This window comes from Calidris pugnax, unplaced genomic scaffold (genome assembly GCF_001431845.1).
Source record: "Calidris pugnax isolate Ruff unplaced genomic scaffold, ASM143184v1 scaffold135, whole genome shotgun sequence".
Lineage (NCBI taxonomy): Eukaryota > Metazoa > Chordata > Aves > Charadriiformes > Scolopacidae > Calidris > Calidris pugnax.
In genome coordinates this window covers 2094102-2118918 of record NW_015090961.1, presented here as the reverse complement: position 1 = coordinate 2118918, position 24817 = coordinate 2094102, and the positions used below count along the sequence as shown (strand labels likewise).

Genomic DNA, 24817 nt, shown 5'->3' with positions numbered 1-24817 from the left:
CTCTGCAAAGCCCCGGGGTTGTGACTTTTTTTAGTGAAATTTCATCACTTCCCAATTCTGGTCAGACAGAACATCTGACGAGAAACAGCTTTCCTGCCGTCAGCCTTTCGGTTTCAGGCCCCGTGGGATTCCCAGTGACGGGGAGGATGGGGCTGAGGGTGATCCTGTCCCCGGGGTCCCCTCTGTGCTGCCACGTGCTGAATTTTCCCCCTGGGTGGGAGCAGCTTCTGCCCCACGGCTCTGCCCATGGACTCTCCCTGTGAGAAAAGGGATGTGATTTAGCCAACCTAATTTAGAAAGCGGTTTAATTGACTTAACCTCTCTGTGCTAAGGCCAACGGGTGACCTGCAAGCAGCTTGCCTCAGAGGGGTTAGTCAGGCCTTTGTCTGGGATTTTCAAAGCCTCACAACCCACAACGTGAGCCCCACTGGAAGTGGGTTAGGTGGTTCTGAAAATCCCACTCTCCATCCACCCTGAGATTTCAGTATTGCAGGAGCTCCAGCTGGCTTGGCGCGTTGCAAAGACATCAATTTCACCCTCTAATAGGCACAGAAAACTTGATTTCAGCCCCACTTACAGTGCTGTAAATCCAGGCTAACCACATTAAAGCCAAGGGAGCTAACGCTGGAAACTTAAAACTGCTACGAGTAAAAGTCACATCAGGTCCATGCAGTCAACAGCCTGGCCTACAGCCACCCCGGGCTGATTTGTAAAGCAGCTCCAAGAAATTTTTCTATGAATGTTCCATTAATGTTAACAGCTAAATCCCTGGCCTGCTCTAAAAACCTCACCCCCGCCTAAGTTAGTAACAACCGTTCTTATTTAATTTGCTCCCAGGGCTGACAGACCACCGTTGCAAGCTGATGTAGCTCCCTTGAAGTCAATCACATTTATTACTGTCACTAGCAGGGGTATAGTTAGTGCCCTGGCTACAGACCAAATTTTTGCACCATCCCTTTTCAAGGTACTAAACAGAATCTGATCACAAACCACGGAGGGTATCAGTGCCGTGAGTTGTCCTTCAATTTTTTGTCTAAATTTCACCTACTGGGAAACTCCCCATGAGTATGAATTTTGGTGGAATATTTTCTTCTGCAACAAATGAATCCGAGGCTTTCTAGCATTCTCCCACCACGAGAGTTTTAAGTAAAACACAGCCTGAAGCTGATGCATCTGTCCTTGTGTTATGCCCAGCACATGAGGTGTGCTGGGCAGTGTTCACCAAACGATGAGGATCATTAATAGAAAGAGAGTGCCTTTATTTTTCTGTTTTCTTTTTTTTTTTTTTTTCCCTGAGCTAAAAGCAACAACTGAGCCACCAGCCAAGCACAGCCCTGGTCCATCCTGCACCCAATCAGTCCCTGGCACTGATTTCCCCGTGGTGCCTTGTGATGTTGGAGGTAGCTGGGGGAGCTCAGAGGTGCTGGGGCAGGGGAACACGGGGATTAGTTCATCCTACACCACTTAAACCTTCCCCAGGCCCTGACTAACCCCATCCCAAACCAGACTAATACCCAAGCAATAGCTTCACTCAGGGGAGAAGGAAGAATTAAGTACTGTTTCATGTAAATAATAGCTGGCTATTTAAACACCACAGCCTGACCCAGAGGGAATTTCTTGCCTTGGCAAGAATGTTCTGGCATTTCCTACTTGCAGCCCAGAGGATCTTCCTCTCCTGTCTCACCCGCCCTGTGCTGTAACCACCAAACTGCATGGCCCCAGGCATAAAAATAACCCAGCAGATTCTAATGCTCAAAGGAGGAGTTCAGCCATTCATTACGGCCATCACTGATGGCTCCTGATGCAGCTTTCTCATTGTTTCAGTCTGAAAAAAATTAACAAAATTCTGTGGTCCAACCACATAACAGGACACAGTGTCTTCAGACGAGACACATCCCTTTCCATCCTCCTGCTGTAGTCTCTCCATTATTACTGGAAGCTCTGCTGTGCGTTGTAAGCCACAGTTTATCATTGGAAATGAATCTGGGGTCATAAAAGGACCAAAAGTCAGAATACTCAGCCACGAGCCAAAGGTCCTTTGCTCATTTGGCTGCCCTACAGCACTGGAGCATGATTTAACCACAGATGCGATCTCTTCCTAATAAAAATCTGCATCATATGAGACCCGTTACAAACACAGCAGTAATATCCAAGGACTGTGGTTAAATACTTTCTGCTTGAATATTTAAGGATCCCAATACTACATTTGGCTTTGGTCAAAAATAGTTCCTCTCCTGAAGCCAGGAGCTCTTGTTCCTGGCGGGAGGTGAACCCTGATGCCGGCAGCGAGGGAGGAAGAGCATCTCCATCACAACCTGCCGTGACCCTGCCAGAGGGACAGACGCCTCCCTGGCTCCCCCACAACCCCGTAAATCCAGCCTGGGGACTGGTGCATACTGGTGTGGTTGCACTGAACCGCGCCAAGTGAAAAAACACAACCACAGAGTTTAGAAAGAAGGAAAACTTACACTCCGAAATTATTTCAGATCATGTGAACAGTCAGTTCAAGTTTTAGTCTGTGATGTGAACTGACTGAGAATCTGAAACCAGAAAGTAATCAAAGCGAAGCAGAAGAGTGGGCAGCTCGTGAAAGAAAAATAAAGGCATGATAGCAAACCCTTTCCGGGCAGAAAAATAGAAGGTGTTATGAAGAACCAGCATAGTTGCAACAAGAAGTCTTTCACAAAATCAGATTGAGCAATACAACGTATAGAAATGAGGATATATGGGTAAATGCCACCTAAGACTGGCACAAGTATTTTGCGATAAACTCAAATGCTGAGATGCAAGTTGAGATGTGGATAGAAAGGGTTAAGAGAGACACCAAAAGAAAGGTTTTCTGCACTTGTCAGAGCTAAGAGGAGAAGAAAAGGAAACACTGAGAGCCACAGGGAAAGTTACAGCGTTAGATACCCTTCTTGTTTCAGTCTCCAGAGAAAAAATTCTCACCTAATTCTCACCAGCTGCCTAGCAATGAGGCAGGAGTATGGCAGGAAATAAAGGCTGTGTACATTGAAAAAATACATCAAATATTTGGTAGTGTTGAATAGTCTGGTATTTAATGGGTGAAAGCCTCTGAAACTCTAACAGCCATCCCAAAAACTCCCTGAAGACAGTGGTGACCTGGTGGCCAGGGAAGGGGAGAGCCGAGCCAGTCACCCAGAAAGGCAGAGGAAAGAGGAGAGGGGATGGTCAGGAAGATGGAACATCATAGGGCTGAAGAGTCTCTACACAAGCTTTTAAGGGCAACACAATGGCAAGAGACAACCAAATAGCATTTTTTAAAAGCAAATTGGGTTATATAACAGCCTTTCTAACAGGTATCTGGCTGTGTGGGTAAGAAGAAAGTGGATATATCCAATTTTAGCAGGGCTTTGGACACTGCTTTACCTGTACACCTGTCTTGTGTGTGGTTTTAGGGCTGCCCTACAGGAGAGCAGGCTGCTGACCAAGCCCCGTACAAATCCTTGCAGCTCTGACCTGTGTGTTCACTCATTTCTGTGCACCCAGAGAAGATGCAGGTGACAGCGATCTTTATTTTGTGCTTGGTGGGCAAATGGTCTCAAAATGCTGTTTCTTCAGAGGTTGCCAGTAATTGCTAGAGATGCCCAGCCAAGAGGGATAACCGCAGCAAGGCCAGGCCAGGCGGTGGCTCCCACACCATTAAAATGATTAGCAAACAGCAGGAGGGGAAATACACCCCGAGGGATCTCCTCCCTGCCAGCGTTGGCTCCAAGAGCCTGGGGATGAGCCAAGCCGGGGTGGCATTGCTGCCATCCCTCTGCCCTTGCTCTACAAGGGACAAACCAACCCACCCTGGGGGACCATCTCTCCCTGGGGCTCTTACACACACCCCCCAAGTCCTCCTGAAACCCTCCCCATGATGGTTGGGCACTTTCCATCTCATGCTTATCCATTTCTACTGGCATGGGTGTCTCTTTTCCCCTCTCAGCAAGGATGTCATTTTGCCAAGGGTTGGGAAAGGCACATGTAAATAATTTTGTGGGGTTTTTTTTCCATGAAAGGCTTGGAGTCACCTTCATCTCTTCTCAGACTTGTAAATACCAGGACGAATTATTTGGAAATACGCTTTTCTGCAATGACTGCATCCAGACTGGAGAGGAAGAGCTGGGCTGGGCCGGTGGCACGGGCCCACCAGCAGAAATGAGCACCGTGCCACAGCAGAGAGGTCACCAAGGTGACAAGAGCCGGTCCCACCTGAGGAATGTTTGATTCAACAGGAATTCCCCACCATCGATGCCAAGAACAAAGCATCTGGAAAAACACGAAGCCAACTTTGGCTTCCAAAAAAAAAAGCTTTTCCCTGTCTCATTACCCATGGTCATGAACAATTGCCATGGCAGGAGTGTCACCAGCTTCTACGCACCAACAGCCCTCTGTCCCTGCATGCCGGACTGATGGAGAAAAGCCTTGTTTGGATTTGCTGACATTTTGCTTACGCCTTGACTCCTCATGACGCCAGAGATGTTTTCCAACACAGCACACAACGTGCCTGTGCTTATTTTGCAGCATTTAAGTAAACAGCAGCAGCGCCATGTTTACAGAAGCACATTTTGCCTCCTTGCTGCCCCACAGCCCACTGAGCTGCTCTGGAGCCACAGCCGTGATGCTCAGCTGGTTTGCAGAGACCCACCTCCCTGGGTGCTCAATGTCACCCTTCCTTTCTTCTGGACTGGACCAGACCCCTAAACCCATCTCACCCATCTTATTTCCTCTTTAGCAAGCAGGCCCTCAAGGAAAGATGCCATTTTGGAGCTAAACTGAGGTGGTGGGAGAAGGGTAGGTGCAGCAATGCTGAGGGTAAAATCCACCAATAAAATTGGGAAAACAGTGGGCATTTAGCTGTGGCCACAGCGCTCCTTGTAACATCTCTGGTTTCATTCACACTAAGGGTATCTCCAGGTCTACCTGCAGAATCCACAGGTCATGGAGTTGGCTACAGCAGAGATGGACTGGAAGGGAGTCAGGCTGGTGGCTGGAGATCACAGAATCACAGGACTGTAAGGGACCTCTGGAGATCATCTCCTCCAACCCCCTGCCAGAGCAGGGTCACCCAGAGCAGGTTGCGCAGGAACATGTCCAGGCAAATTTTGACTATCTCTAGAGATGGAGACTCCACCACCTCTCTGGGCAGCCTCTTCCAGGGCTCTGCCACCCTCACAGCAAAGAAGTTCCTTTAGATGGAACTTTCTATGTTCCAGTTTGTGCCCGTTACCTCTAGTCCTGTCACCAGACACCACTGAAAAGAGACTGGCCCCATCCTCCTGACATCCACCCTTTAAGTATTTATAAGCATTTTAAGACTCCCCCTCAGTCTTTTCTTCTCCAGATTAAAAAGACCCATCAGCCTTTCCTCATCAGAAAGGTACTCTAGTCCCCTAATCATGTCTGTAGCCCTTGGCTGTCCCCTCTCCAGCAGTTCCCTGTCCTTCTGGAACTGGGGAGCCCAGAACTGGACCCAGTGCTCCAGATGGGGCCTTCCCAGGGCAGAGCAGAGGGACAGGATGACCTCCCTCCACCTGTTGGTCACACTCTTCTTGATGCACCCCAGGATGCCATTGACCTTCTTGGCCACAAGGGCACATTGCTGGTTCATCATCATCCTGTTGAGGTCCCTCATTAACTTCACAGGCCAATGTTTTGTGGTCATGGGCAATATGAGAGGTTTTAATGGATGACAAGTTGCCCGCAGCCCCGTAGATTAATTTAAGGACTAAATTCTTTCAAAGGTTCTTGCACTTCTTGAGAAGGAGAATCAAGAGGCTGAGTAATCTCATCTTCAGTAAAGCTCGGATGTCACGTCAGCACTCGGAAAACTGCTCTGCTTTTCCCCAGATCCCAGGGTGCTGGGTGTTGGTTTTTACAGAAAACATGGCCTCGGGTAACCTGATATAAACCATGAAGTGCTGAGCACTTATGACCATCATTGGCTGCTTACAAGGGGACTGAGCTGTTCTGAAAGCCCAGCCCAGATTATGGGTTTCAAATACTAGAAAATCTCTTAATCCAGTTTATGGGCTCATCACACAGATTATGGGTTTCAAATACTAGAAAATCTGTCCCTGAGCTCTTAATCCAGTTTATGGGCTCATCACGAATGGAGCTGAGCCATTCTTGGAAGGAAAACTTGGCAAAAGCAGTCTTTCTCCACTCTATCAGGAGAAACCGCATTCAAAGCTCAGGCCAACAAATCTAGATTGGGGAGTAATTAAAACCCGTAGCAGCCTCTCTGGATGGACCGCATTCAAAGCTCAGGCCAACAAATCTATATTGGGGAGTAATTAAAATCTGTAGCAGCCTCTCTGGATGAATAGAGGAAGCGGTGATTTCAGGGCAGCACCCAGAGCTAATTGCTCAGGAACAGGACCGACACCAAAACTCACCTCTCAGGTGGGTCTCCAGGTCACACACCTGGATGGGAGCTGAAAGCTCCTCGTCTCCAGTCGAGCTAGGCCTGCTGGTGCCAAAGAGCTGTCTTCTGCAGCCCTGCTGAAACCAGCAGGTTGTGTCTCCACACCATCGGTGCCTACAAACATCTTTTCCCTCAGCAGAGCAAGGGGAGAAGAGATCAATTCTCCTCTCCCAGCAACGTTACATCCACACAGCCCTACGGAGGTTAATAGAGTTGTTCTCCCCTTATTTATACTTAGTGGGAAGAAAAACAGACCTGAATGTGCCTATTCTTTTTTAAAAGCTCTCTTCTAACAATAGCTCTTTTTTCAGTAGCTTATTTACTGCCCATCTGTGACTCCCAAGCAAAATCTGTTCAGCTCTATATCTAGAAGACTTCCCCTTCGCAGCTAATCCTCAATGATCCTTGCTGTTCTCTGGCAGCCAGGCTGGATTCTCTCTCAATTGCCCACATCAATAAATCATACATTATCTATGCTTGAATTTGGTTAAGATTCTGGCTAATGATGCATGAGATAGAAGAAGACTCAGCTGATGTAGTCTTGCTTGTGCTCTCAGTGAAGCTGCTTGAAGTGGAAAAAATAGCTAAGATGGATTTTTGCCATTAAAAAAATCAACTTGTCTGATTTAGTGCCTGGGTAAGAGCAGATGCACTGATTAAAATCGTGATGCATTCGTGGAGTCTCACACATCAGCAAGGGAAATATGAAGTGGAAGAAGGGCCAAGAGAAGTATTTGCTGCAAATAGACCTGATGAGTGCCATAGGAGATGCGCTGTACAAACGCACGGGTGCAAGCAGAGAGCTGAGATGTTCCCCCAGGCCAGGAGACCTCAGGCGGTGCCAGATGTGCAGAGGCAGTGCTCTGCAGGACAACCTCTCCTCCCAGGCCTCTCGCCTTTTCTCTTTAGCTTAGCACCATCTAGAGGGATGCATCTGCAAACCCGAGGCCTCAGCTCTATGGTGCACATCTGGTACAGGATTCCATCCAGCTGAAACACATGGGGTTTGGAGTCAGGTGGAACCAAACCCTTGAAAACAAAGCACCAGAAGAACAGTTTGCTCCTCCAGCCACCTCCACTGTTTGTTAAAGCATGAGGTTGTGGTGCAATCACTCCCCTTGTCTGGGTGAGCTCTTGTGTGAAATGGAAAGGTGGGTTCTCCAGAGAGGATTGGAGTTTGGGGGAGGGAGGCTTAGGGGCAAAGGTCTGAAGGGTGATGGTCGGAGTTTGGGGGGGGTTCTTGAATTTTTTATATTTTTTTTGAAGACCTACGTATCTTGCATCACATAATCCTGCAGGCTCTGAGACATCTGATGATGAGATGGGGAATCCTCTGTGGCTTAGAGCAGAGGTCGTTCATCACGCCTTTCTCCAACAGCACAGAGCAGCGTGACAGGACACCAGCTGGGCTAGAGGTTTCTCTGCTGCATTTTACAGCTTTCAGCCCAACGTATCAGAGCTTACTCAAATCTCCTGACGTGGAACACCAGAACAAGACCGAGGGTGGGGTGGGGTGATGTTAGCTCCTGTCTCACACACTGATCTTGCATTTTCTTCTGCAGCAGCCCTTGCAGTCCCGTGAGACGCGATACCTACACTGCGTCAACCACCTCTCTGGTCCAACCTCATACAATCCCAAGGCAAGGCCATCAAAAACCAAAGTCCAACCTGCATGAATCAGTGAATGAGTGGTTTAGAGATATGAAGCATGTTGCTATGGTCAAAGGGCAAAGGAGAAGCTTTCAGAATTCACCTGACTTGGAGATTAAGGAATGCACGCTTAACAACAGGAAGTATAAATAACAGGAAAGTTTTGCAAAGGATGCACAAAACCTGGATTTTTTTTGGTTGCCGTGACCCTGAGGACAAACTCAAGCAGTGCTCTGGAGGTGGTATTGGGGAAGGACCCCAGAGAAACCAAGACCAACACTACTGCCTACAGCTTGTCTGCTAGGGATGTCACCCCGACCTTCCCCTGTGTACAACAGGATGTGGTATAAGAGGGTTTGAAGGTCTGGCTGGGGGAGGGAAGGACTTTCTCATCCCTGCAGTGTTCAGACAGTGGCAGGAAAGGAGACGAAATAATAGAATCACAGAATGGTTTGGGTTGGAAGGGACATTAAAGATCATTGAGTTCCAACCCCCTGCCCTGGGCAGGGACACCTCCCACCAGACCAGGTTGCTCCAAGCCCCCTCCAACCTGGCCTTGAACCCCTCCAGGGATGGGGCAGCCACAGCTTCTCTGGGCAACCTGGGCCAGGCTCTCACCACCCTCAGAGGGAAAAATTTCTTCCCCACATCTCATCTCCATCTCCCCTCTTTCATTTTGAAACCCTTCCCCCTCATCCTATTGCTACACTTCTTGACAAAGAATCTCTCCCCATCTTCCTGGAGCCCCTTGAGGGACTGGAAGGGGCTCCAAGGTCTCCCCAGAGCCTTCTCTTCTCCAGGCTGAACCCCCCCAACTCTCTCAGCCTGTCCTCACAGCAGAGGGGCTCCAACCCTCGGAGCATCTCCATGACCTCCTCTGGCCCCGTTCCAACAGGTCCACGTCCTTCTTACATTCCCTTTCTTCACCCCTGCTCCACACAAGCCCCGTGCAGGCTGCAGCCATCTTCTCCAGCACTGCTTAGAGATGGCAGCACACGGTGGACCTCCCCGCATCTCAAACCCAGGTCCTCCATCAGCCACAAAGCACCACCAGCAGCTCCCTCCAGCCAAGGCCAAGCCATGGCCAGCTCAAACCCCAGTGCCCCTGCCCATAGCTGGTGCTCAGGGTGCTTTCTCCATCCTGGGAGTCACGGGGATCCCAGTCCAGCACGGCACAGCCCTGCCCGGAGGCAGCACTGGGCTGAGCCTGCCTCCCCGCGCATGACCGGGCGTTACTGGAGCAACGTCCCCGCGGGACGGACGGAAGGAGGAAGCCAGGCTGTAAAGAAATAAAACCAACAGCAGCAGAACTGACAGCGAGAAGAGAGAGGGGAAGAGACAGGCTGGCTGGGAAGGACAGCTTTGCTGAGCCCGGGAGAAAATGGTTTGAGTAATTATCAACGGTAAGAAAACTTCTTGTTTGAGGCAGGAGAGCTTAGAGGGATTTCTGCACGGTTAATATTCTGCATATTTTACGGCGTTGCCTTGCCGGGGGAGAAAGGCTGGTGTCTGAGTGGTTTGAAGTACAGCCAGACATAGTAACTCTCTTTTAGCCTGCTAAATTCAGTCCCTTCCAGTTCCTCTGCTACTTCTGGCCACGATCCACCACGGGTCCAGCATGACCCCCAGCAGATCCTCCTCTGATGGGGATCCCCAGCTCGCAGGGAGGTCCAGCTGTGGTCTCGCTAGGGAGGTATTTTGGGGGTAGCTGGTGTTTTGCATTACTGCAGCGAGCAGATGGTCTGCCCTTTCTCCCCAGCCTGCCGCTATGTGGCCAGGAAGATTGGGACCCTGTGTGGCCGAGAGCTCCAGGAGCCACCATCCTGCCCGGCGCAGGCAGCCCCCCGTAGCCACCACCCAAGTAAGCCTCTGGGGACGGGGACATCCACACGTCACAGCCCCAGCTCTGCTGGGGACAGAGGGACCAGGGCTCGTGGGCTGGGGGTGGGACACCTCCTGTTGCTGCCCACTGTTTCAAACAAGCTGCTGCCCTGCCCATGGGGGAGATGTGTGAGGTCCCCATCCCTCCCTGCTTGTCCTCCAGCACCCATAGCCTCCCTCACAGCTGGGAGCTTTGCCTGAGGAAGAACCGTCACAGGTAGAAGTTGCAAAAGTTTGTTTTCTTTCCTGCTTTATCTTCCCTCGCTGGGTTTTGCCTTTAAATGTCATGGCTGCATCCCAGCCCCTGAGAGAGACGAGGAGCAAATACCAGCCTTTGGAAGGGGGGACAGAGTCCCTCTGGGGGTAATCAGAAGGGCAAGTGGATGGAACCTGCAGAAACAAGGCTTCCCCAGGGATAGGTCCCCCCAGGGCAATCTGCTATTCCAGGCACCCTGCTAAATACCAAAGTGCATTCACCACCCACCCCAACCAGCAGCCAGAGACCTTCTGTCCTTGCTCCCAATCTTCCCCAGCCCCTTCCCGCCCCATTAAAACGCAAAAACCACGATAACTTTGCAGATCACTCCTGTGATGTCTCCAGGAGTGATCTGCTCCTCCCGGCCACCCCCCATTCAGCATGGTGGGAATGATGAGGATTTTCCTGGCTCCTCATCCTCATCCTTTTCCCAGCCATGGGGACTGTTCCCAGTGAGGAGTTACCCCCGCGTTCCCCGGTGATGCTGCCAGGGCGTTACAGCTGGCTGTCCAAACGAAATCATTTTTCAACAGCAAACAGAGGAATCTCAGCACATGGGAAAGTCCTGCCCCGCCAATACCAGTTTCACTGGTTGGGCTGAGTCACTCCTGGTTGCTCTTGTCCAAACATGCCTCATGCTGTTCCCAGGCAGGAGCACATTCCCGGGCAGCTGCCACCAGAGCCAGGTCATGCCCCGTGGTCTCCTACCTCTGCCAGGAGCTTAAGGCTGTCTCAGGAGACGCAGAGAAGAGCCATTCCTTCTGCTGATCCCATGTACGATGGGGAAAATAGGACCTGCATGCCTAGGGGTGTCCTATAAAATCTTCAGAGTATCACCTTTCCCCTAAAAAAAACCAGCAGGATCCTTAGTGGAGGGGAGGAGGTGGGGAAAAAGGGAGGTCTCCTTTCACTAATGCCTTAATTAAGTGCATATGGAGGAAAAGCAGAGCATTAATCTGGCCTGCAATGGGAGCCAGGACTTTGTGGAGGCCACGGATGGGAAGAGCAGGGCAGGCACCTGGGCGTATCAGTGAGAGGACTCAACCTTCACCTTTGAGTCAAGCTCCTGCCCTGCAGTTAATTGCTGGGTGTTAATCGCCATCAGGGGAGCTGCCCCAATTGGCACCAGCAGAGGTGGTGCCAAGGAAGCACCTTTCTGGCAGGGTGGGCATGCTGGCCCCTTGGCCACTGTGGATGTGGGGGGGATGCACCTCTCTTTCTCATGGGGCACCCCACAGCTGTGAGCCCTGCAGCACCCCCAGGGAAAGCTGGCCCAGGACATGAGGAGCATCCAGCTCAGCAGAGCACGGATCCATTGGGAAACGCAGATGGTCTGGAGGCACCTGTGGTGCCCAGGTCACAGCTTGGAAACTGTGGAGCTTTATCCTCTCCTTGCAGCCCGGTGGGCTCTGCTGGAGATAAACCCTCTGTGTCATAAACCTGGCCCAACTCCCTCACACTTACCTGATGTTTCTTATGGTTTCCACCAGGAGGTTTTCTGAGCACCTTGCTAGTTCACACCCCAGCCTTGCCCCTCCAGGAATAATCTCTCCCCTTGGCTAATCCCAAATTCCCCTTTTTTCTCCCATGCTTGTGTGTTTGCAGATGTAAAGGCTGAGGTACCAGCAACCCCCCAAGCAAGTGCTTCGCTTCCCAGGAACAGCGGCCCCATCCAGGAGCAGCCCTGCAGGTCCTGAGGGTAAAAGCCCTCGTGGACCTCCCCTGGAGGCCACGAGCTTTCTTCCCACTGGTTTTCCCAGGGAATCCGTTTGCTGGGAATCCTGCAGCCCAGGGATTGGAAAATATCAGCAAATCCCTCCTGTACCTGTTCTCAACACAGAAGCACGACGACAGAAAATGTCCTGATCGGTCCCTCGTTACCAGAATTTTCTAAGTGGCAGGAAAAAAAAAAAAAAGGCTAATGTTTATCAGATGCTCCTGGCACTTTTGGGCCACAGAGCAGCAGGGGAGGAGCATGAGCCACTGCATCCGAGCAGCAAATTGGATTTTTATCCTGTGAAACCAAATTGTTCTCCCGATGGGATTGGTATGCATTCAGACAATTTCCAGGAAGGTAAAACCAGCTCCTGAGCCGGAGTAAGGAATCTTAGAGCTTAGGTCTGTGGAAATCCCATGATGTTTTGTACAACACCCCCTCTCTGTGCCCAGTAAGCCATCCCTACTGGGCAGCCAGCACCCCATAGTGATGTCCAGCACCCCCAGAGCAGAGGGAGCTGCAGGGACCACAGTCGGGTCCCCCCATCCAGTGACACCCCCCCCCAAGTCACAGAGAACAATGACAGCAGACTCACAAACTCCGCTGGCGCGGGGAGGAATCTGCCCGACCCCATCCTGTGACAGCCCCAGACGAACCAGAAATAAAGATGGATGAGAAGAGGCTGGCTGAGAGCGTGGTGGTTTTTTCCTCCGGGGAGGGCTTTGCTGTGGTTACGGTGTTTGAACAGCCCGATGCTCGGGATGGCACGTTGGCAGCAGCGGGGCTCGCTGCCCAGGCTTGCCCTGCTGCTCACGTAGGGAGAGATGGATCTTGTCTCCCCATTGCTGGTGACAGAAACAACAGGGGAGGGGGCAGAGCCATCCTGACCCCCCAGGGAGAGCTGGCTGTAAGCTCCTGCATCTCCAGGGCTGCCCTGAGTGATGGTTTGACCTTCAGTACCAAAGACTTTTCTGGTACAATATCACGTGAGGGGGAGATGCTCGGGGGGATGATGCTCAGGGGGATGATGGGACATACACAACTGAGGAATGTGCATAAACTAAGAATCTTGATTTTAAAAGCCTCCTGTCTTTGTGTGGGATCCATGCGGAGCCATGTTCAGGTGGGAGAGGCACAAGCCCTGCCCGGGAGGCTGTGGGTCTCTGCGGGAGATGGGGCAGGCTGGGAGGTGCAGAACAGACCCCAATCTCCTACGCATTCAGCCACAGCAAGGCTGGAAAACACAGACATTAGGATTCTTTATTCTCACCATCTCCACTTCCTAGGACAGCTATCACCACCAAAGCATGTGGTTAGGTGGTCAGGTAAACATCAGTGCACGCAGCCACCTGAAATTCATGGAAATGCCTGGCTCTGGGGACAGAGGAGGCCACCAGCAGTTCCTGGACCGTACAGCAGTTCTCCATTCATGGGCACTACCTGAGCACATCACCTCTTGCAGGCTTAAAGCTCTTCATTTCTCACTCCCTTAAGGTCTCCCAGCAAATGTGGAGGTCTCCTGCTCACCACCAGCAAACGCAATGGGAGGGGATGAGGAAAGGAAAACCAAAGGAAATCAGTCTGTCACAAAACGGAACTGAAAAGAAAGTCTAAAAATAGTCACGCTCCAGGATGCTCTACACAGTGCCCAGTGCCTTCTTTAAGGCCTCATCCCATGGATCATCAAGGTGTCCATCACCCTCCTCCCAGGGGAGGCAGCAGAAGTGCCAGGTACCGGGCACCATCCCAAGCTGGTTCTTCACTGGAAAGTTTGCCAAGTCACAAGCTGAGCCATTGTCCACGTCTGTCACAGGACAGAGCTCAACTGTCACCATAAGTGACACAAACATAACCCAGAGCAAACATCACATTTGCAACACTGCTCTGCACAGATTTTCCCTGTCCTCCTTGTACCAAAAAAACCCCTCAAATACTTCATATTTTGAAGGCATGGGGCTGGCACCTGCAGGTATTCCCCAGGGAAGAGCAGCAGGAAAATTCCTAAGGGATCTCCAGGCTGTCCCCAGCTTGTTTCTGACCTCCCAGAACAGCTTCTTCCCACCAAGCTGGTGGGCAAGCAGAAGGTCCCAAAGGCGAGCAGCTTCCTGGTGAGTGTCTTGGGTGTTTGATTTAGAGTCACACTTCCACCCGTTCATCTGGGTAAGTCCAGGATGAGCCATCACAGCCCTCTCCTCTGCCCCACAGCTTCTTCACGCTGCAGTGTATGGACAGCTTTTATTTCAGCCTTCCCCAGCCCCCTCTGGTCACCTGCCCATGAACCAGCCCTGGTGTGTGTTGAGCGCGGTGGTCTCGATGAACTGGCAGAGACAGGGCACGTTGCTCTGCTCCAGGTGTCCCCCTGCCATGGCCCGGGGGAGCTGGCCGGTGACCAGGAGCCGGACGTAGCATCCGCTGAAGATCACCAGGAGCTGCTGGGCCATCACCTGGAACGAGCACGAGAAGTGTCAAGAGCAGAGCATCAACCTGCAGGAAGCGTGGATGATGCATTAAAAATACCATTTTCTCCCTCCTTCAAGGACTGTCCTTGTCTGAAAGAAACAGGATGAGAGCCAAGGGTATATATAACTGTCCCAGATCCCCTTCTGGTCAGCAGTGCTGGCACACTGTCCCCACAGGGGAGTGACATGACATGACCCCTCGCCAGTGGGTGGCCAGGGAGCAGGCTGATGGAGACCTGCCTGCTCTGTCACTGCCTCCTGGTGCTTTTCTTTTTGCCTGTAGACAGCCAGAAAGCTTCAATCTGCAGGGACGTCACCTGCACTGAATTAGCTCAGTAACAGTAAGGGGAAAACTGTAAAATAAATCAAAATCATCCCTTTTGAAGCTTCTTGCTGAGCGGGAATGAGGACACATTTGTTGCTCAGCATGGCACAAGTCTTTGAAGGCATGTTCCATGGAGGAAACAAAGGCTGGGCAGGGCCATGTCTCATCCCCATCCCGGACACAGGCACTGGATCCCTGCATGGACCCTGGGAGGTTGTCTACCAAGCAGGGATCCCAGCCACCAGCAAGAAAAAGCCAAATCCATTAATTCCTCAAGGATTAAGCACCAGCTGCTCAGCAAACATTAACTGCTTAGCAGTGTCAGGGTTGGAGAAGGTGTTTGCAGACTTTCAGGCTTCCAGGTGCAAATGGGTGAAAAAGGAGGCGTCCCCACCTTGCTTTGTGGCTGCTGGGACAAGTTTTGGAGTCAAGGTTGGGTGGGAAATGATTTGGCACCTCTGTCCATTGGGGAGGGATGTTTCATTACCTCTGGTGGGCCCTCGGGAACGAGGCGGAGCAGCTCGTTGCACGTCACCCGCTCTTTATTTAGGTTCCCTCTACTGGATAAGAGAGGGGACTCTTCACACGAAGCCTCCTCCTCTGTCCCCGGATCGGGCTGAACCGCCGCCTCCATGACCACACAGAGCTGGTCCAGGCTGTGCCGCAAGCCCGACTGGAAGAGAAAGAGATTTTGGGGCATCTCCAAAGGCAGGAGCAATAGTGTCGTGAGGACAGTCTTTAAAGGGCATGATTTCCTCCTGCATGCTTTTTACTCCTGGGAATTACCACCCCAAGAGTCAAAACCAGCATTGGCCAAGAGCGCCTTCATTCCACAGCCCTGCTGCCATCAGCTGCTCCCAGCGAGATGGTCACAGCCCAGCACAGGGAATTTTGTCTTTAAAAACTATGAGTTCTGTCAGCCAATGCGCCAATCGGTGTGTTTCTGTCCATCCCCTCATCTGCCTCTGTTGGCTCATGCCATGAGATGAGCAGCCTTGAGGTTTTTGGAGGGTTGTGCCCCCTTCACCTCCCATCCCTCGGCCGTGCTCAGCCAGGGCACCTCAGTGCCAGAGAGCGTGGTGTTTGTGTGTTACACACCCACACAGGGGAAAACGTTTTCTGAAGGCCAAGAGGACAACATTTTTATACAGCTAACCCAGTCCAGCGTTTACTTGTCCCTCAGGCTATCACATTTATTTCAGGAGGACAGCACAAGGTGTCAGCTATTTCAAGTTGTGGCACGTGCTTTCAAATTTGCCCTTGACTCTTGATGACTTTCCTTTATTAAAGTTGTCTGGTTAATTATCCAGACACACACGTGCCACAGGGCTTAATGAACTGCACCAACAGGCGCAATTTATCCACCTCTCAGTCTGTCCAGCTCCCAGTTCACAGCAGGGGATGCCCAAGAGGACACTCAAACACTCAGTTCTCCTTGTCCACCTCCATCCCACCAAAGCAGGGACGTAGGGGTGGACCTACACGTGTCACCATAAGATCTTGGGCTGTGCCCGCTGTCACTTACCTCTCGTGTCCTCTGCAGGTCCATGATGTGGGCTGACAAGGACTGGAGGCAGCGCTCGGGGCTGAAGTGCACAAACCACAGCTGGGACAGGCAGGGTTAAGGAAGCATCTTTCCATGCTTCCTCCACCATCTTCATGCAGGTCATGGCACTGACCTCGCAGGAAGCGGAGCAAAGGCTGGTGGTGCCCATGGGATGCTCAATATGCAGGAACCAAATAACACATCGTGGGGCTAATTTTAAGCCAAGAAGGACTGGGCTATGGCGAAACTTCAAGGTAAAGGGGACGAGCAGAGGGGTGGCAGGGAAGGAGGACATTGCTCCAGAGGGCAGCCAGTCCTCCTTGTGCACCTCCTGCACCCTTGGGGGGGTGAAAACTGGGATAACTCAGGGCCATTGCCCATCACTCATCTCAATGGCCTTACATCTGTATAAGCTGGTGGGTCACCTTGACTTAACTCCCCAAAACTCCTTCCTCCTTTCTTTCATTTGTTTCTATGAATTCATCCTATTTATTTTTTTTGCAAAATTTACTGTACTTGGTGCTTGCCTTCAGGACAGAGGCACTGTTTGTGAAGAGCCTACCAAGAGCAACGTGTTGGGGATGCCAACTTTGAGAGCAGCAGCCCCCCAGGAAGCAGCCAAAGGTCTGCCCTTGTACATCTACTCAAGCTGCCATCATCAAGGTGATTCAGGAACAACATAAAAACTAGAAGGTTAGAACAGATCTGACATTGGAGCAGACTGAGAAATCGTAAATCCTTGGGTTGTTTTCTGTTCTCGGGCAGTCCTGGGACACATCAGTAGAGGTGACCTTGGATTAGTCCTCACTGAGGTGCAAAACTATGCTGGTCTGAACAAACGTGTAATTCAAGTTCTTGAGTGTTTCCTCCTCATTCTGCATGACTTCACCCCTGCCAGCTCTCCTGCGGTATTCCCTGCCCCCTTCTCTGACCCTCTGCTTCACCGTCGGTTCCCTCTCCATTTCTATTTTGTACCTCTCTGTATAGATGGGGTGGAGTGAGTTCTACCAGCAAGTCTGGGAGACCACCTCTATCACCTTCCAGTGACAATTTCATGCTGTCTTAAAACTCTCTTATTTCCCCTAAATCTTTGTCTAGTCCAGAACAGGTATCTCTATAAAGCAGCAAATGAGCTTCCCCCTACCTGGTGCCTTCAACCTGCATTTTTAACAGGCCATGAAGGTCAGAAGTGCTTGGCAGCTACAGACCTGTCTGCCAGGCACAGCCCCGTGAAATCAAGCTCTTTAACATGCCTGAAAGAGGAAGCCCAGGGCTACAAAATACCCAGGGAGGAGAGACACTTGGATGCTGTTGGCTTAGTTTGTCTCTGCAAGGCAGAACATGAGCTCTTGGGGATGGAAACTGGTTTTCTCTGTGCTGGGTTGATTTTTATTTGCCATAGGCACATTGCTGTCACTCTGCTTGTAATGAGAATCATCACTGTCATGTAAGTGTCATACACTTTCAGGAATAATTGCCTGCCCAAAGGACTAATCCCACTTCAGTCTTTTAGACTCATTATTTCATATTGCCTTTGGGCATGTCTCAATCTTCACTTACAGGAGAAATAAAAATACACAATCCCTCTTTCCATCCAATAGGTGAAAAGAAAAAAGCAAAAAAAAAAATCCAGAAATCAAACTCACTGGACATCCTCATGGATCAATAAATAACTCCATGTCATTAGCTACCCAGGAAGGGGTACAAATGATTCCCTACAGAAAGGATACTTGTAGGATGTTGTGTGGCCCGTCCAGGGCATCTGTAATCCCCAGTATTAAACTGTGTTTGATAAAGATTTCGTTGACGGCCGCCAGCCTCACATCTGTATTCATATTTATCTATTAGAGAATGCAGGAAAAATTAACACACTTTACAGCAAAGGTTGGGCCAGCCTACAGCTACAAACCACATCTGGATAATCCCAAATACCACATCTCTGGATGGAAAGCAGTGACAAGAGCAGTCTGTGATAGGCAGGATTGTCACCAGCCATCAGTGTCGGGCCAGCCACCGCTAGTGGATGTCTGTGGAGCCAGAGATCTCACCAAGGATTATTTCTTTTCTAGATGAGATGTCTGAAGTGGAGTCGACTTCCAGTACCATGATCTCTTTTCCTTTCCCAACAGTCCCTGAGTGAAGGACTCCTTTCCTGAACCTCTGTGCACCCACACGTTTGCCACGTTTCCCTTTGGAACAATCACTGCAATGCTGTGGTTAGAGACTTGCCCCAAAATCCACTCACAGCAGTGCAAAGACCCCTCTGGATTTTGAATCAAGCCTTTCCAATATTGATCTTCAGATCGCTCCTTAGAAATTTCCATACTCCTGTGATTCCTACAAACAAAACTTGACAACAACCAAGCAGTGGATGCTGGAGGATGGTTGGCTCTCATGTTAACATCATCTCTATGTTCTATGACTTTATTGCAGCTTCTCTGGGTTAGAATCATAGAATGATTTGGCTTGGAAAGGACCTTAAAGATCATCAAGTTCCAACTCCCTGCCCTGGGCAGGGACACCTCCCACTAGAGCAGGTTGCTCAAAGCCCCATCCGGCCTGGCCTCGAAGCTAGGAGCTGCCTTTTTGTCCAGAGCACCGCAGAGGCAAAATTAAACGATGCTATTAATGGCTGCACACAGCCAAGATTTCAAGGACTATCGTCAGGAGCAGGACAGGAGCCAGGTTTTCTGATGAGCCCCTGTGGCTTCCCACCAGCCGTGGGAGCATGAACCATGCTCTGCATTGGGTTGCGTTATCTCCAGCGACAGCAGGTGCTTTGAGCCCGCCTGCCGGGCTCCAGCACCTACTTTTTAGGCATTACAACATCTAACTTGGCTGTAAAACATCCCTTGCCTGAACCTGATCTCCAAGTCTGCAGTAAAAATATTCCCTTCCTCCCTGGATAAATGCGTTCTTCATACCTATCTAGGAGATGACCCGGGTCCCAGCTCTTTGGTGGGAGGGGGTCCTGCTCCCCGTGTGCCCACTGGCAAGTGGCCTCCTCTCACCTTCCTCTGGCGACGATCGATAACCAGTATCACAACCACAGTGACCACTACAGCAGCCAGGGTCACCAGCACGCTGGCCTCCCAGTAGCGTCCGAAGGAGCACAGCTGGACCGTGGAGTAAATGTTTGTCCAGAGAGACACGTAGAAAACCTATAAAAGCCCAGAGAGACTGATGGTACTCACAAAACTACGGAAGTGAGAAAAGTCAAGAGAGGAAGAAAACTACCAGGGTTAATACCTTGCCATAAATTCAGTCACGTGAGATTTTCAGAGGGTGAGAAAGGACAGAAGTTCCTTCCGATAATAAATAGCGGAAAGAAAGGAGTAGAAAAACTGAGCGAGCGCTAGTTTATTATAAAAAATTGCTGGTCATCAAAGACAGAGAGTGAATTATTAACAATGATTCATACCTAGGAAGGATTTCAACCGAGTTCTTCCATTTAGATAAGAAATGCACTCACTGAGGCATATTGATAATCCTTCTAATGGAGCCTGTATTTAGAAAGCTCCTATGTCAAAGCACTCAAGGTGCTGCAGAGACTACTCAATTACAGTAACGCTCAAATGGTGGACACAGACACGGGGCTCAAGGACTATCTTAAGGACTAACAAATATAAGGCACAAAGGCAAAACTGAATTCATTTGGCCTTTACTTCAGAAAGCATGGATTTGGGCAGGAGATAGCCTGAAAGCAAAGATGACATATGACACAGAGTGTCACAGCATCATCTGGCAATAATATAACTCATTTGCACTAAACAGGCACCAAAACCCTCAAAACACTGAGCACCAATTCCTACAATATTACTGAAAGGAGGAGAAGACACTTATAATGGTTTAAATGCAATTAAAATGAAGGAGTCAGATTTTATGACGCCCTCAGCACGCTGCAAAGTATCAACCTTACAGAAGATCACAGAATGGTCAGAGTTGGAAGGGACCTTAAAGATCATTGAGTTCCAACCCCCTGCCCTGGGCAGGGACACCTCCCACCAGACCAGGTTGCTCCAAGCCCCCTCCAACCTGGCCTTGAACCCCTCCAGGGATGGGGCAGCCACAGATTCTCTGGGCAACCTGGGCCAGGCTCTCACCACCCTCACAGCAAAGAATTTCTTTCTAGTATCTAATCTAAATCTCCCCTCTTTCAATTTAAAATCATTACCCCTCATCCTATCACTACATTCCCTGATAAAGAATCCCTCCCCACCTCTCCTGTAGCTCCCTTAAGGTACTGGAAGGCTGTTATAAGGTCTTTGGAGGAGCTTCCTCACCAGAAGCAGCCAAACAAGACCAGACAAGCAGCTCAGTATCCAAAGTTGACTGCTTCATTGGTGTGAATTAGCATCAGGACTAGAATATCTACAGATTTTTAAAATCAAGTTAAAAAAAGCACCTGGTGTAGGTAACACCACCTCAGCATATGCTGGTCATACAGCAAAGGACAACTCACTTCTGTGGGACTACCAGCAAGGGGTTGGAGAAGGTGCCTTGCCCTCCATTCTGTCAACTGGGATTTCCAAAGGAGCCTTAAGCTCACTAAGAGGTGTGAAAACCAGTATCCCTTCCCCATCCAACCCCATCTCCCTCCCTGGGCACAAGAACCCCAGTTGTTCTTGCATCTCAGCAAGCACGTGTCTATGACAACCCTGGGAGAGACCCCACCATCCTTACCACAGCGATGGCTATCTGGAACACCCTGGAGTTGTAGAACATGTACCGTCTCACTTCGGGAGTCAGGACAGCATCCTGGATCAACCTTCTCCACTCATCCGCTGCCACCTGCTCAGGGAGCAAACAGCAAAGTGGGGCCACCCACTCCAGTTTTGGGTCCACAGTCCCACCAGAACTAGCCTGGTCAGTCATCGTGGGGCCAAGGCTGTCAAAGCAACTCAAAATTCTGCGCCAGAGCACCCACACACACACAGAGACCTCCAGTCTCACCCATACAGCTGTCACAGACAAAAACTCATGTTCTTTCCTCATTTGCAGTGAGTAATATCTCCCTGGAAAGTGCAGGGAAAGTCACAAGAGAGAACCATCCTTTCATGACAAAGGACAAGACAAGACAGATTGTCCCAGGGATGTTCCATCCCATTAGAGTGACTTTCAAGCCACTCACTATGTTGAATGGGTTTCTTCATGGAGGTTTAAGCCAACTTCATTACAGTTGACTTGCAGTCCACGGGGAATAGACCAAAGTTGAACTGAAACAAGCCACTCAAACCAAAAACAAAAAGAAAAGCTGTCTGTGATGTGGGTGGAAACACAAACGATGCTGATCTGGGCAGCATTCACTCCTACAGGGTCCCAAGGGGAGATTACGTACAAGGAGCTTACCTGAACCCCAAGGGACTTCAGTTTCTCTGCACAAAGCTCCATGTCGAAGGAGGTGGCTGAGCAGTTGTTGTCCGTGCTGAGCACCATCAGCACCTGGCCATCGAGGGGTTCTGCAAGAGACAAAACGAGTCACGACATGGGTTTTTCCCCCAGCAGCTGAAGAGCACGTGGCGAAGGGAATGCTGAGGAACACAGACCACCCTGACATGTTTTAAATTGATCCAGAACCTCCCCTTGGTTCACAAGGAGCACATCACAAGGAGCTTTGGAAGCAGCCTGATGTCCCCTGTAAGGAAACAGCCTACAGAAAGGAAGGAAGCCCCAAACACATTCCAGGAGTGAATAGTCAGAGATAACATGAAGCCCTGATCTTCAACAGAGTAATGTCTTGCCTCACTGATCCCTAACTGAAAGGACAATGGACTCAAGCTGCGCGGTGTGCTTAGGTTATCTGCCTCTTAGAGAGGTGTCCCATTGCCTACCCACCTCACCCATCACGAGGAAAAGCTTGAGTGATCAAATTAAAGTGTTTGCCAATAATCACATTGTCCAAGATGTCACAGGGCTGCATGGGAGCATGAGCCTGATAGGTCCTCCAGAGTCAAGGTCCCCGCTCCAGCAGTGCTCCTGGGCAGCATGGCTCTGCTCAGCCCTCTCAGCTTCCCAGTTTCAGCCCAGGCTGGGATCAGAGACACAATCTAGAGACCCAAGCTGCGGCCAGGAGCCTAGAAAGTGTGAAGACATCCTGTCCTAGATTTGAGGAGCAGGCTGCTTGAAGCCGAGGCAGATCAGGAGGCTGTGGCACAGGAGAGCTGTGATCTCCAGGCATCTCATCTGCCATTCATCTAGAGTTTACACAAGCTGTGCTATGTCAAGAGGAAGAGATTGGGTCTAAGGAAGTGCCTTGTTCAGGTGGGATCTTGTTTCACTGAAATGTTTCACCTGGCTTTCCTTCCCCTTTGCAGATCCGGGGTCAGCCTGGTGTCCCCTGGGAGGACATCTCACTGAAATGCCACTTAGTGCTCTCCCAGCTGGCTGTGCACAGCGTGCACTCACTTTTCCCTTCTCTCCCACTTACGTCCTCCATCCTCATCATCTCTTCACTGCTCAGGAGCAGGAGACGCCAAGCGAAAGAGGGCAATTACATTACAGCAGGGGCATCATCTCTTCACTGCTCAGGAGCAGGAGATGCCAAGCGAAAGAGGGCTTTACAGCATTACAGCAGGGAGTGACCGCATCGAGTCAAAAAGGGAAGAGCAGATGCATCTGAAACCTCCAGGATAACAAGGTCCTGTTTGTTTGCTGAGGTTTATCTCCTCCTGACACAGGGCAGTGGAGGCGGTGAGTGTAAAGCAAGAATAAAAACAAATGATTGGGCTCGGATCTCCTGTTCTCCATGGCTTTGGTCAAGTTTGGCACAGAGTTTGGTAAGTTGGGTGCCAGGCTGAGACCCCCGAGATGTGCAGAGGGGCTCAGCTCCTTGACCTCTGCTGGAGCGACAAGAGCTGCTTTGCCCCTGCAAAACCTGAGCTTTGAGGAGGTGCCGGGGGCTGAGCAAGCAAAAAGGGGTGCCCTGGTGAATGGTGGGTGGAGGTCTTGGTAAGAAGAGCCATCCCTGGCACTGCCCTCTCTCTCTGCACAGTATCTCAGGTGGTTTCAGGAACGGTGCTGCAGAGAGGGAGCAAACTATTACTGGGGAAGGGGGTCACTTGGGAAGCACAAGCCCAGATTCCCAAAGATTTCTTGACTTTTGAAGGCCAAGAGGACTTCCAGGGTCCTGGTTTTCAATAGGTGGATGTCCGTTCATTCCTGTGTACCGGGCTTTCCAAAAAAGTCAAAGTGTCTCCATCCCTCCCCCAAAAAACGCTGCAATATCCATAATGTTTAGTTACTTTTGCAAATGAGATGCTGTTAATGAGCATCTTTGAAAAAAATCTGTCCTCTGGTATTTTAAGGGCCCCGTACTCAGCACCACCTTCCTCCTCATGAGAGGGCTCCCTTACCTTTCACCCACTGCAGGGATCCTTCCTTCAGATCACTCTTACAGAAGAGGATGGAAGAGAGAGACCCCTTTTTCTCAGTTCCACCAGCTTGGGGTTTATGGGCCATGCTGAAGGTGCCTCTCTTTGAGGGACTCTGTGTCGGATTGTCAGAAATTCAGCGCTTTCTATATCCACCTTGTCTTCCACCGCCAAGAAACACCGATTCAGCCCCAAAGCAGCCGCTTGCATCCACCTTGCCTTCCACCGCCAAGAAACACCGATTCAGCCCCAAAGCAGGCGCTTGCTCTCCTCACTGGGGAGAAAATTGCGAAATCCTCATTCACGCTCCCGCCGACAACTTGCTTGAGATCCTGCTTTCCACGAGCGGGGAGGCATTTTCCAGCCCTGAAAAGAGGAAAAAAGAAAATCCCGTGTGTTGCAGAGACTGTAAATGAAGGGGAACATCCCCTCTGCTCTTTGGACCCCGCTCCCCGAGGATGTTATCACCAGGTGGGTGTCAGCCAGCCGCAGGCGCAGCATGCACAGTCTCACCTTTCACTGCCATTACCTTTTATTTTCACAGAATCACAGAGTCTTCTAGGTTGGAAGGGACCTTAAAGATCATCTTGTCCAACTGTCAACCTAACTGACAAAAATAGTCACCCACACAACAAACAAGGAGCATCATCACTAAACCAGACCTCCCAGCACTACATCAACCCGTCTTTTGAACACCTCCAGGGATGGGGCCTCAACCACCTCCCTGGGCAGCCCATTCCAATGCCTGAGAACCCTTTCAGTGAAAAAATTTTTCCTAATATCCAGCCTGAACCTCCCCTGGCGCAACTTGAGGCCATTTCCTCTTGTCCTGTCGCCTGTGACTTGAGAAAAGAGACCGACCCCCATCTCTCTACACCCTCCTTTCAGGGAGTTGTAGAGAGCAATAAGGTCTCCCCTCAGCCTCCTCTTCTCCAGGCTGAATAACCCCAGTTCCCTCAGCCTCTCCTCATAAGACTTATTCTCCAGACCCCTCACCATCTTTTTTAACTTAATAGGTGGAAAATTTACCCATAAACATTCCTTGAATTATCCCGATGTCCTGAAATATCCAGATTTTGTAAAAAGTTAGTCGAAGGATAAGCAGGTTTCCTCCTTGCGAAGCCAGAAGGCTTTTTGCTGGCACCTTCAGGAGAAAGGAGGGCTCCCTCCCTCCCGGCAG

The 24817-nt window shown here is 50.4% G+C and overlaps 1 protein-coding gene and 1 long non-coding RNA gene across 2 annotated transcripts; one reads left to right on the top strand and one right to left on the bottom strand.

Annotated features, from left to right (window-relative positions):
• The first annotated feature begins 9330 nt into the window (after positions 1–9330).
• Positions 9331–12617, top strand: LOC106893964. Its single transcript, XR_001413204.1, has 3 exons — positions 9331–9486; positions 9843–9944; positions 11826–12617. It is a non-coding gene; the product is annotated as an uncharacterized LOC106893964 (long non-coding RNA).
• Positions 12618–13172: 555 nt separating this feature from the next.
• On the bottom strand, positions 13173–23839 carry LOC106893962 (chromosome unknown open reading frame, human C9orf91). Its single transcript, XM_014952326.1, has 8 exons — positions 23620–23839; positions 21617–21726; positions 20951–21058; positions 19279–19428; positions 17998–18108; positions 16247–16327; positions 15209–15394; positions 13173–14381 (listed from the first exon to the last, which is right to left on the bottom strand). Exons 1-8 carry the CDS (start codon positions 23723–23725, stop codon positions 14202–14204), a joined length of 1032 nt encoding a protein of 343 aa, XP_014807812.1. The 5' UTR covers positions 23726–23839; the 3' UTR covers positions 13173–14201.
• Between the last annotated feature and the right edge of the window lie 978 nt (positions 23840–24817).

Excerpts from the sequence above, each read along its gene's own strand:
- LOC106893962 (XM_014952326.1), bottom strand. The coding sequence starts at position 23,725 with ATGGCCCATAAACCCCAAGCTGGTGGAACTGAGAAAAAGGGGTCTCTC. Across the intron at positions 21,059-21,616 it reads TGAAGTCCCTTGGGGTTCAG|GTGGCAGCGGATGAGTGGAG; the intron begins GTAAGCTCCTTG and ends CTCCCTGAGCAG. Across the intron at positions 15,395-16,246 it reads ACCTGCAGAGGACACGAGAG|TCGGGCTTGCGGCACAGCCT; the intron begins GTAAGTGACAGC and ends TTTCTCTTCCAG.